We start from the raw sequence: 13,521 nt of genomic DNA on the forward strand, positions 1-13,521 counted from the left end.
TTTGTCATGAAATTTGGAAATCAATTAGAAAAAATATCATTCTCACTTATTATCAGACTGATAAACTGATACATTCATTTTTTTTGTTATTCTCTTTAAAAAATACGATAATCAACATGACGTTTACGAAACTTTTTTTCTGAATATTTTTCATTCGTCAACTAGTAAGGAAAGCACTTTATCCTCTTTTTACACATTAAAGTTATAATTGTATTGTTTTTCATCTTTGTAGCAGCAATTTTGAATTACTCTATCTGAAAAGAAATATTAACCGCTTTAAGTGAAAATAAACAATTTGACTAATCAAAAGCAGCTGTCGGTTATTTAATTTGAAATCATTTTTAGGAACTATGTGTATGTGATTACTTTGAAAAAAAAAAAGAAAAAAACACTTTGTTTACAATATGGTTTCTAATTCTTTTATAAAGAAATACAGGCTTTGCTAAACCCGAGTTTAGCAAAAATATATTTTTGAAATTTAATTGTAGAAATAAATAAGTTTCTAGCCATCAATAAAAAAAAAAACTAAATAAGATTTTGGCGTTTTTATACAATTATGTGCAAATACCCTAAAAAATTTGATGGAAAAAATATAGCAACAAAAATAATTTAGAATTCAGAGTAGAGGGGGATCAGTTCACATAAATTTAATGCATAATGATGGCCCATTTACTGGCCATTCTTACCTTTAAAGCAGTTAACACTATGATTCCTTTGATTTTTTTTTATGTACTAATTTACAAGTTTACAAAATATTACCCTACCACTAAATCTAGCTCAGAGTGACAAGACACCTAAAAATGCCTTCCCTTAATTAACCTTAAATCTGAGTGACACCCCCACAAAAAACAAAAAAAACTTCTTTAACCTTAAATTTGAATGACACCCACTACAAAACAAAAACTCTATCAACTCAACAACTAACCCTAAATATGAGTGGTAAAACCCTATTGTACAAATCATCTTAAAACTACACAATCATTTAAAAAACAAAAAATAATAAATAAAATAAAAGAGCCTGCGCCCCCTCAAAACAGTATTTGTCTCATAGAAAAACAAATTAACTACTCTGAAACACTAAAATGGCCTGGAAATAGGAAATTATTTCATATTAAATTTATATGTGAAACTAATCCTCCACTCTAAAATAATTGTTTTTGTTCCTGCCATGTTTTCAGGTTGTTCACATGCCTTACCACTAACGTAATGCCTGAGGAGCAGGCCCCTACTCCCACACAGACCCTTTTAAAGCCACACATGATCAGATAAAAACACACGCACTAGATTTATTTCTCATAGAAAACATTGGTTAACTGCCCTAAAATGTGAGAATGGCCTTGAAATTGGAGATCATTCTACATTAACTTTTTATATTAACTTTATGTTTGTTCATTTCTGCCAAGTTTTTCAGTGTGCTCATATATAATTAAAGAAGGGCGAATCACATTCTGGGGAGGCAGGTGGGGATGATTTAGCAGATGTTAATCTACAATAATACCAAAGATATCTTGCAATATATTCATTTTTTAACAGTCCTAGTATTAGGTTTCAGTTTTTTTTGTACAAAAAATACATTATAAATGAAACTGAGTTCTCCGATTTCATTTTGTTAATACATGCATGGCAATTTTTATGATATAGCAACATATTTATGTGCATTTACTGCAGATTACCTGGAAAGCATTAATTTCTGGAGATTTTCAGTGACATATTCTGATTCCTTGCACAAAAATACATTTACATGGCAAATCTTATTACTTCTTGTGTTTTAAACATTTTTACTGGAAAAACAGTGTAACAAATATGAAACACACATGATCTTTAAGAGAAAAATATCAATATGTACGAGGCACAAGAAGTCATAACTTTATTTTTTGTCAGATTCTAAAAATTCCAAAAGATTCTTAGATTATAAAGCTCTATGTATAGTGTTGTTGAAATATTTTAAGCAATTTCAAGATTTCTTCATGTCTAACTTATATATAACTTTTTTAGTATGACTTTACCCAGCGATTAAATATGAAATAAAACTATAGCAATTTCAATTTTATAGGGACAGTAGGCATGAATATAAAATGTTACTTTTTCTAAAGTAGCTTGATGTTATCAGAAACTTCTGACAAAATGAAACGCATATGAAAAAGAAAAATATCCAAAAATGCAAGACACAAAAACTCATAACTTGTTTAGTTTGGGTCAGATTTAAAATTTTTTTTTAAAGATTATGAAGCTTTATGTATACCGTTATCGAGATATTTAAAGCATTTTTAATTTTTTCATGTGTACTGCTAATAAACTTTGAATTACAATCAGCTGATTTGTTATTCATTAGATTTCGACCAATGTAATCACCAACCTTCTTCAGGTGCATCTTCTTGAACTTGGAAACTTTCTAGTCAAACTTGGAAAGTTGTATGGAATTTCAAAATGCTAGTCTATTTCTAGCATGTAAAGTATCAGACCAAACATCCTAATTTAATCTTCCTCTGATTTTTTACACATCCATTGTATCATTCTTATATAATTTTTCTCTATTCTCTTTCTCATGTTCTCAACCCTCACTGACCAGATTTCACTTTCATACCTGATAGATTCTTCCCTTGGTTGACAGAAGTAACATCATTTTCTTGTTAGTGATCGTAGAAATTTCCTAAGCTCCATCTATACCTCGATGAATATTACCAAGACTAAAGTGATGATCAATAGTTGTAATATTGAAAAGTCACCATAAATTGGAAAGTGTCCTTGCTCGGAAGAAAAAGAGTTGGGAGCAATGCGGTCTTTTTTTTGTAATACTTATTAGCATTGGGTGATACACTAGAAATGCAGTGGAATTATAGGTAGGCTGAAAGATTTCCAAAGTTAACAAAACTGGACAAAACTCATTATCCCAATATACTTCCTCCACATCTGTGCTCTCATTTATCTCCATTAATTTGTTTACACTTCTTGCACAGAAACTGGTTATCTCTCAGCCTACCTGTAATTCTTTTCACTTTATGGTGACTTTCCAACACTACAACCATCATCACTTTGATCTTGGTAATATTCACTCTCAGACCTTTACTTTCCATAGCATTCCTCCAAGTCTTAACTTAACAAATAGGCCTTCCATTGTTTCATGGGCAAACACTAAATCATCAGCATGCAGTACCTCTGTACAAAACTCCTTGAACAACACAAGACACACATGAAAAGCAACAAACTCAGATGTAAATAGAAGGCCGTGTCACTAAAAGTCATCTGACCTGCTATCATAGAATAAAGTTCAATGGCCACAAACTCCTGGTATGGTTATTTTCTGTTTTAATTCTCAAAGAAATTGCTGAAGGATTTAAAAAACTAATCCAAAAATGACTGTTATTTTCAAAAAGATAAATTATTTTACATTTGGACACATGCGATTAAAAGGGAGCTTTTTTTTACCAAGAAAATACTGTGAAGTTTTTTTTTTATATTAGTTAAGAGTATATTTAATTACTAATTCACACATGATTTTTATTTATAAATGAATTTAAAAAATTTTTTTACAATGGAGTCACCACTTATCGAGGCCCAGAGGCCACTCAAGGATAAGGGAGTGAGTTATGTATAAAAACCATGACCATGTGCTTGGAGAAATTGCATACCACTGGGGTATCGAATTTCCCAAAGGATTCCAGCACACAAACTAATAGATGTTTAACATAAAATATGCTTTCCTTTCACATATTTTAGCCTCTCCTGCCATTTCCTACTAGTAAATTTGTCATTATTCTTTATTTTGTTACCGTCTGGCAAACTTTTTCCAAATCTCCTCAAGTTCTTATATCTTCTGAGCAGACAACATCAAGGCAGGGTTCAAAAGGTATGAGGTAATGCCATGGGATCCCACACAAATACCAACCTCTGTGTATGACTCTGCAGAACTGTTTGATCGACCTGAACCCCCACTAGCATCTTTCTGTTTCAATATCAAGTGCAGATGTGCCTTCCTCATCAACAGATGACCCACCTTTGCTTCTTCAAATATCTACAATGACTCCAAGTCCAGTGAAGAAGTTGACACCCATGCTGGCTAGGCCTGAAAGAAAAAATGATGCCAACAAAGGGAAATATGGAGAAAGTCTTACTTCAGCTGAAAAAAAAAAAAAAAAAAGCGTCTAGAGGGCGGGGTCGAGGAACAGAAAGAAAGGTTCAGAATACCGGTATGAGGAGGCGAAAAGTATGTGCTGGAGAGCCACATGCTGACACCTAATCAGACGCTAACATCACAGAAACATTAATTACTCAGACAGTGATGGTAACCTTCAATGAGTTCCTTCCAAACTCAAAAGAAACATTTTTGAATATTTATCTTGTGTTATAATCTAAGGCTTGTGCAGTTTGTCTTCCGTCGGAGATGATGGAGTTGAACAGTCTCTCTGTACCTTTCTCTTTTCCATTCATGTCTATGTCTATTCTATGTTGTTAAATAAATGACTAGTTTACTGGTTGACTTTATTTCTATCTTAATATATTGATGTTTCCCACATTATGTAATTGTCAAACAGAAGGTATGAAATTACCCCATTTTCATATATACCCAATATTTGTTTTTTTAAGTAAAAACCTGTTGTGAAATAACTGAACTGACTGTAATCTTGTGTTAGCTATTTCAAGTGTTGATATGCCTTATCCAAGAACCAGAATTCAACAAAGCAAAAAATATGCAATTACCCTAGGTTACTCTATACAACTTTTTCTCTTTCTTTGAAAGAAACACCACTTATTGTAAATGAGGATTAGAGGGAAAATAGGAGTTACGGAGCTGCCGAGAACACGTCTATAATGCATTTTCTACATTTCTTTTAAAAAATAAAAGATTATATATTGTATAAAGTTTCCACTACTAATGATTGCTACAATATTGTCCCATTGACTACTGTACACTCATTAACCCTTATCCTCGAGTGGCCTCCGGGGCTTGATAAGTGGTGACTCCTTTGTAAGAAAAAAAAAAAAAAATGAAAAAAAAAAAAAGAAAAAGTCAATTGGCTTTTTTGTGTAAAGAATAGCGATAGGTTCCTCTCAGTCTATTAAAGGAGAAAAGAGAATGGGTAACAGAATTTGCTACTTAGTTGTAATTTTTAAGATTGCGACCTGGAAAAGAATATTGTATTTAAATACATAATTTTAGCCAATTTAAGAGGCACTATCTTATTGAATTTTTAACAGCAACTCTACTGAAAAAGTATTTTTTCAAAATATTTGCTATGTAAAAAGGTAAAGCAAATAGGAGTAAAATTCAAAATATACAAAAATCAGCTATATTTTAGGTTGGCAGTATTTTGCGTGAACAGTTGCCAGAGATGTCGGAAATTTTCTGTTTCTATGTCTATCCTTGTAGCCATGTCACTAGTAAGGGTGCTGGAGGTAAACATTTTATCTGGGCTGACGTTATCCGCCTGATACTCAGGGACCCGAACCTTGGATTAACTACTAAGGAGGCTGTCCTATCAGCAGGTGCAAAGTACTGGGGCTGCTGTATTGCCATTTGGTGAATGGATTCTGGACCATGCAGTAACTTCTGGTGGGGCCTCTCGATGCCATATTAGTGGGTAATTGTTATGGTTTTATCTTATCATGTGCTACAAAAAAAAAAAAATATTTTTTCATTTCTCTCTTACTTTCCCTCTCTGCCCTGCTTCAAGCAAGTCTGTTGAACTAGCCCACAAATCCCAAAACTTCATGAAAAGTTTCAATAAAAAATACATGATTAAACCCGAATCTCCAACTTCTAACCTAGACCCCCACTACCATGTCTCCTTCTCTAACATCAGGGGGTCTATGTTCTAACCTTCCAGAGGTTGAAGCCCAATTACAGGAGACTAAATCAGACATATTTCCAAGAGAAACTGGCATTGGACAGACTATTTCCCTAGATGAGTTCATAATTAAAGGATACTCCAATTTAACTTCCAAATATGACCCCCAAGATCGTGGGCATGGAATATGTGCCTATATAAAAGATGGCTTCCCATGTGGTAGAGACATCTCCAGAGAAGATCCTAACTTACCCTATATGTGCTTCCAGGTTGCACTTGCTCAAACTACTGCATTTATATTTGCTATCTATCACCTCCCACAACGGATTTAATGTATGTGTTCCATTTAAGATTAGGAGTAAAGGTCAAGCCCAGAAGCTTAAATACAGGGCATACTGATGAGATTTTCCAGTGATGGCAAGCAATTCTCCTTAAGACAACGTTTAAACAGTTTTGTAAGTATGGGTGCTAGTTCTGGTTGAAGTTTTTTGAGTACTATAATTGGAATACTGTCAGAGCCGGTTGCTTTACTGGAATCAAGGTTTTTGATTAGCTGGCAACATCACATACAGATATTTGTATATCACATAGCATGTTTTCTGATACAGGAGGAAATATTGGGGGTTGGCGGCCTTGGTCACCAAGGGTAGAATTAGCTGCAAAATTCTTGGCAAAGCGTTTGGCTTTGTCTGATGCTAACAAGATTACCTCAGGTCCATTGATGATAATTGGGATAGAGCACACGTTTCTGTTCAGGATTCTGTTTGCTATTTGCTAAAACTGGTGGGAACCAAGCTGCTGCTCAGCTACTTTGGACTTGACGGACTGAGCATACAACTCTCTTGCGTTCTTTATTACTTTTTTACAGTGGTTGCTGGCAGTCCTGGAAGTGGCTTTAGTCTCATTACATCTATTACGTTGGAAGCAATGGAAAAGGTGATTTCTGTGCGCAATGGCAGCAGCACATTCTGAAGAGAACCACGGCTGGCTGTTAGGTTTTTGCTGGAATTTTCTCAAGGGTATGAAACGGTCTATATCTACAATTAACGATTCTGTCAATCCTGATACTATAGAGGACACATCCTTTTTAAACATGGAAAGCAGAGGTAGATCTGATATAAATGTACAGAAGCTATCCCAGTCAACCATAGAGTATCGATATATTACATTTCATTTTTATCTTAACTGATACAACAGAGTGGTCGGAAGATCCAAGTGGAGACAGAAAGGAAGCTGAATACAATTCAGGGAAAGTTGAGAGAAAAAGGTCTAGGAAACTTGCATACTGGCCGTCAGTTTCAGGCACACAGGTGGGTTCGTGAACAATCTGAGTGAGGTCATAAGCAATGGAGAAATCATGACAGAACCTCCTCTCATCATCGGTCTTGTTTGAGTGAGTTAACCATTCCACATTGTGAACATTAAAGTCTCCACAGGCATGAATATTAGCTGAAGGATAAGCAGATAGGACGTTGTCAATTTTCTCAGATATGCTTTTTTAAGTAAATAAATGAATTTTAGCTTTTAAAACCCATAAAATAATTAAATTTTTGTTTACAGAATGTTATTTTGCAAAAAAGCACACAACTTTTCCTTTTAAATTAGTTTTCATTTTTCTTTTATTGCATAGATTCAGTTTTAGTATAAATCATGTTTATCTTTTTCAATGCATTTTTACATTTTTCTAATTCTTTTTGTAAAAAGGTCATCGACAGTCAAATTGTTTAACAGATTTTTGCTTGCCTGTACGTCAGGCATAACATAATTTTTCAGTATCTAGGTCTTCTATTTATATTAGTCGTGACAGAACCCTGATATACTTTAACATTAAAAGTGTCACTAAATATGATGTTAATTCTAACATAGCAAGCATGTCTGTATGCTGCTTAAACAACCTTCACTAACTATCTGCTGGCCCTGAATTTATGCACAGTCAACCAGACAATATCTCTTGGCACTATTAAAAGTTTTCTCTAAAGAAACAAACTAAAAGAAAGGGGAGGAGTGAAATACATGAAAGGTCAATCTTTTAATTAGATTATTCAAACTACTGTTTTCATCTTGGATATTATCCTTACAACTTTTTGAACAATGTAACTTCTGATGCATTTTGTTGAACTCTAGAATCTGAATAAATGAAACACCTTTAATCCATGGGAGTAGTATGCTCTCGTTCCATCAACCATAGCTGGGTGAAAGTCAAAGTCAAATTCAGAATTATATTCTTAGTATCGCCCGCAGCACTGAGGAGTGAATCTTCAACCTCAGAAGAGCATCACCTTTATCGTTTTGCCATATTGTTAGTATTGTCTTTATAAAAACAATGATTCTTTTTTTTTTTGGGGAGGGGGAGGAGGATAGTAGGCAATTTTAAAACACTGACTGTATTTGTGGAAAGACACATATTTCTCCTTGGAATCCATTACCGAAAGACAAATAAGGAGATCTCAAACTTCCTCAGCATTAGCAGAAAGTTGCTAGAAAAGGTCAGAAAGGAATCAAAAGATTCAGCATTTAAAAGGCATCATCAGATAAAAAACTTATTAGGCTGATATGTTGATAAACGTAAAGCCAAAGATTGTAAGAACACTATTTTATTGCACTGTCGACAGCTTTGAAGATGATTTGACATGTTTGGAGTCAGGTCGGAGTTGCTGTGTCGACATTGCAAAAAAGTAGTGTTCTTCAGTCTTTCAAAATAGGGAATGAAGGACAGTGCATCATGAAAGATCTTCCTTAAGGCATCTGAAGAATGTATTTCATGAGATATATATATATATATATATATATATATATATTACTTTTATTCATATTCAGATAAACATTTTACTTACATGGTCACTACACAGACATGATGTTTTAGTCAGTTTGTGCAGTGACCATGTAAAATGTTTATCTGAATATAAATAAAAGTATATCTTGCTCTTTTTTATTGAGCACTACTATAGAAACCTCATAAAATTAATTGATTTTTACCTTTGAATATCTTTAAACTGGAATAATATACGAGAGAGTACTTGACAATTTTCAGTTAATTATATGCACATTTGTTTCTGTTTTGGTTATTATGAAAACTGAGACAATATTTCCATTCTATTTTTTGCAGGTTTTTTATAGACAATTCTGAACATTCAGAATTCATCTACAAGACACCAGAAAAAACAAAAACGCTTGATTAACAATCTAATGCCATCAGATTGCCTACATTCATTGCTGAAATTCAAATCATTGATAATGTATTCAATTTAAATGATATATTAATAGGTACATTCACATTTAGAGCAAAGTAGTGGAAACTTGGATCAACCAAGTAGGTTGTATGTTTAAGCATTCTGCCATGAGATAGAAGAGTTAGATCTGCCACATTGACTGCAACCCCTTCGACTTTATATAGGATATGATGAAATGATGAACTAAAAAGCTAAGCTCATAAAGACCTTTGGGAAACCATGATGAAGAAGACATGTTGCATGTTCAAAGTGAGAGGCAGGTTCAGTGAATGAAATCAACAGAACAAGACATCAATACAAACTCATCCAAATTTGATGAATAAATTTATAAAAAAGAATTGTAAAAATTGAAACCACCATTATTTGTTCCTAGACATCTTGTAAACAAATAGTGTCAACAATCTGTAGAGTACTTGATTTAAACCTGATATTGCTTACATAATTCAATAAAAAAATCTACTTAATTCATAAGAAGGAAAAAAAAGTAACAGTATATCAAAAATAAAGAAAAATGTTTCTGACCTTACCCTTCAAACAAGTCTCCATATAAATCTTTGTATTTTATTATTTCGGTAGAATATAACACTGGCATTTTTGGCAATGCATTGTCAAGACAATCACAAATTAACCTTCGACTTATAAAAGAGTTGCCTAGAGAGAAAGAAAAAAAGAAAGTAACTGTGAAAATGAAAAGTTCACAACAATACTAGTACAGTCACTGTATATACAAGGATAATTTTGTGTATAAAGCAGACAAAACAAATTTATTTTGTGCAGACCTAAATTATCATTTGTACATCAACGGAACAGTCTATCAGGCATATGTATGCGAGTGTGATGCATGAAAGTGAAACTTGAACAGTAAGGGTTGAGGATATGTGTTACATGGAGATAATGATATGATGTATGAATAATGTGAGCAGTAATAACAAGCTTAAATCTGAGGACTTCAAAGAAAGATTAAATCTGGACAGTATAGGAAGATATCTGTAGGACTTTGAGGGCATGGTCTCATTAAAAGAATGGATGAGTTCTTGGGTTAGTAGATGTAGAACAGTTGAAGTTCATAGGGAACATCCAAGGGAACCATAGAAGTAGAAATAAGATTAGATTTGAGAGAAGGAATGATAAAGATCCAGCTAGAGATAGCTAATCTTAGAATTCAATTTCTTAAACACATGTTAAACCAAATATGATGATTTCATTTATTAATTATTTGTAACTGAAGCAACATTCAAGCAAGATGGGTTGTATTGGCCCCTCCTATAGAACACACAGCATCCCAGATGCAGAGAGATATTAAGTGTGCGATATGAGACAGATGGAAACACAGAGTCATTCTTTGATAAAACAAGATTGTTTTTCAAGACTTCAAACAAATTGTTTGAAACCTTCAGGACAAGATTAACATTTTCAGAGAAATAAAACAAATCAACTTGGATTATGATTTTCTAGTGAAAAAAAAAATACAAAAAAAACAGCAAACATTGAAAATAATTTGAAAAATGTTTAATTAGTGAACAATCAATTTTCGTAAAAAAAAGTTAAAAGATTGTATATATATGAGAGGGTTTAGGAAGTAATTCTTTTATGAAACAAGTGTTTTGAATTGTTATGTATTTGAATATATATATATATATATATATATATATATATATATATATATATATATATATATATATATATATATATATATATTATATTATATAAAGAGAAAGATGAAAGAGAAACAAACCAAGTTATATGCTCATCAAAGTTTCGTCTTTATTGTAATACGATTTTTTTTATTCAATTTATTCATCCAGAAGACGTCTTTCAATAAATACAAAACGTTGATGGACATAACTTGTTTTTTTCCTCTTTCATCTCTCTATCTCATCGGAATACTATTTCCATTATTCTCATTATATATATTTCAGTTCCCTATAATAAGTAGTTTCATGCCTAGTTTGGAGCATTTTTCAAATAAACATACATTGAAAATAATTTGAAAACTGTTTAATTAGTAAACGATCAATTTTAGTAAAAAAAAGTTAAAAGATTGTATATATATGAGAGGGTTTAGGAAGTAATTCTTTTATGAAACAAGTGTTTTGAAATGTTTAAATGTTTGAATATATATATATATATATATATATATATATATATATATAAACAAGTGTTTTGAAATGTTTAAAACCTTCAGGACAAGATTAAACTTTTGAGAGAGAGGGCTGAGCAAATAAAACTAAAAATCAACTTGGATGATGATGTGCTAGTGATAAACTCATTTTAAATAATTTAAAAAATAGGTACTTTTGCAGACACTGTCAAGAACTGTACAAATCAATTGATGTAAAGGAATAAAATATAAAATTGTCAACATCATGTATTTTGGAATATAAATTTTTGTCATTTATTTTATATATTGCTCTGTATTCACATTTAGCTTCTTATATAAGGATTGATATATAATAAGAAAAATATATTTCTACAGAAATATATATATATATATATATATATATATATATATTGTAAGAGCTTAACATAATACACATATGTGTGGGAAATGATCATCCACTTTGCAACCAGACAGCATTTGAACAATATCTAACTTTTAATTAAATTTTAGATGTATATATATATATATTTTTCTAGTTATATGCTCTTAAAATGCTATTTGGTTAGGCACTGAGCCGAAAATGGATGATCAGTTTACATGAAATTTGTTTGTAATAGCAACTGATTTCCCACCCTAGATATCTACATAGGATGAAGTCACCATTCTTGTGGTAGGCAAAAATCGCCCGCCCGCTATGATTAAGTAGAAGAATAAAGAGATTATAGTTGCATACTCCTCTTAGACAAGAAATAAGTATACAAAATATGCCGAAATTAGGTTTACAGCAAATGTACATTTATTTACAGCATAGATACAAGTTGTACAGTTCATAGAAAAGATATATAAGTAACATTACTTGCATGTCTACCTCAAGAGTCTTTGGTGAGAGTTCAAACAGCAGTTTTGCAGAGTATTTTTGTCACATTTGCATGTTGTGAAGTCCAGGGAGAAAGAGATAGAGAATGAAACAAACCGGATGTTGAAGTAGGTAGTATTGCCTCCTTGCGGCAAAGAATGGCATTGCATAAACCAAAGGGCGACAATCCTGATTACCTTAAAGTCATCAGTTTGTGTTCGCATGCGTGGGGAACTTGGTTCTCATATATCAAAGGCATTTCATAGGATTTGGCATAACGGTCTACTTCACAAGATTTCCAGCTATAGAATATTTGGAAATATCTTCTCAACCATCAAATCATTTCTCTCCGGATAGATTTATATGAGTAGTTGTCGATGAACAAAAGTCTCAATGCTGGTGTCCCTCAGGGATCCATCCTGGGCCCAACACTCTTCCTTATTTTTATCAATGATTTCTCAAATCACATTCTAAGTTCATTCATTGACATATACACAGATGTATTGATTAATCGGTAATTGGTCATTTGCCAATTAATTACTTTTCTCTTTCCTATTATATTAAAATCATTTCTTTCTTGTATTTCTGTTGTAGTTGCAATCTGCAGGTTTAACTCAGCTTCTACCTGCTCTAAGTTTATATTTGTTACTGTAGGCTTATTTGAATCTAATTCATCAAACAGGCTTAAAAGAGATACAGTTTTACTTTCACTTTGATCTTCTTGATTCTCAACAGATCTTAGCAAAGTGTATCCTGCTGATTCTGCTTCATTATTAATCAGTAGAAAGTAAAAGATGTAGAATCCAATTCTTAATAGTGTTTTTCATGTCATTCTTTTGAAATTTAAATGTGAATTTTGGATCTAGAAAAGTAGACACATGTTTTTATCATCTAGACAGGACTAGCATAGGTGCCTGGCATTGCCCAGGTGTTTGGAAGTGTGTGTTGAGCAATAAAAAAAAAGAAAAACGTGGTAGTATGCAGGCAGGCCCAAACACAGGACACGAAGGCAGAAAAGAAAGTGAAAGAAAACCTGACATCTTATCGCTACATCATGACGCGACAGGATGTGTAAAGCATTCAAATTTAGTGATATTAATCAAAAAGTTGACTTGCTGAAATGGACAGTTAAGTGAATGAGTTCACGCAGGTGCAGAAATGAACTTCTGGCTAGAGGCCAGTAAATCTTCCTACTTTCTGCTGTTTAATTTATTTGTTTCCCCACGATGTTATGGACCCCCCCCCCCAAACAAAAGGGGGAACTCTGGCAGTGTCTTAATGAATAGCAATTGTCTGATATGAAAGGTTTTCTCCACATTGATCAAACCTTCAAATTGCCCTCAAGACGTCCCGGTCAGGAGGGCCAGGCAGATGTTTTTGCATCGATCAGTTTCGCTTTATTTATACAAAAAAGACAAACACTGGAAAGGACCGAACAGAGGGAATTTTTTAAAAGTCAATCAAAATAAAGATAGAAACAATGTCTGTTTTCAAATCTGAGATATTACAATCTAGGGAGTATAAGGAAACTTCTCCATAAATGTATCA

The 13,521-nt window shown here is 32.8% G+C and overlaps 1 protein-coding gene across 7 annotated transcripts in view; it reads right to left on the reverse strand.

Annotated features, from left to right (window-relative positions):
• Positions 1-13,521, reverse strand: part of LOC145268193 (uncharacterized) — a 175,863-nt gene that overhangs the window by 119,692 nt on the left and 42,650 nt on the right. For 4 of the 7 annotated variants that reach the window (XM_080123435.1, XM_080123437.1, XM_080123432.1 and 1 more), the window contains exons 2-3: positions 9,544-9,667; positions 3,995-4,063 (exon numbers count right to left, since the gene is read on the reverse strand). In XM_080123435.1, the coding sequence (XP_079979561.1) occupies positions 3,995-4,063; positions 9,544-9,667 (193 nt within the window). Of the gene's footprint in view, positions 1-3,994; positions 4,064-9,543; positions 9,668-11,985; positions 12,088-13,521 lie in introns of those variants that run through there. The other 3 variants (XM_080123434.1, XM_080123436.1, XM_080123433.1) reach the window with 3 other exon arrangements.

This window comes from Euprymna scolopes, chromosome 43 (genome assembly GCF_053919585.1).
Source record: "Euprymna scolopes isolate OS-2025 chromosome 43, ASM5391958v1, whole genome shotgun sequence".
NCBI classification, from domain to species: domain Eukaryota; kingdom Metazoa; phylum Mollusca; class Cephalopoda; order Sepiida; family Sepiolidae; genus Euprymna; species Euprymna scolopes.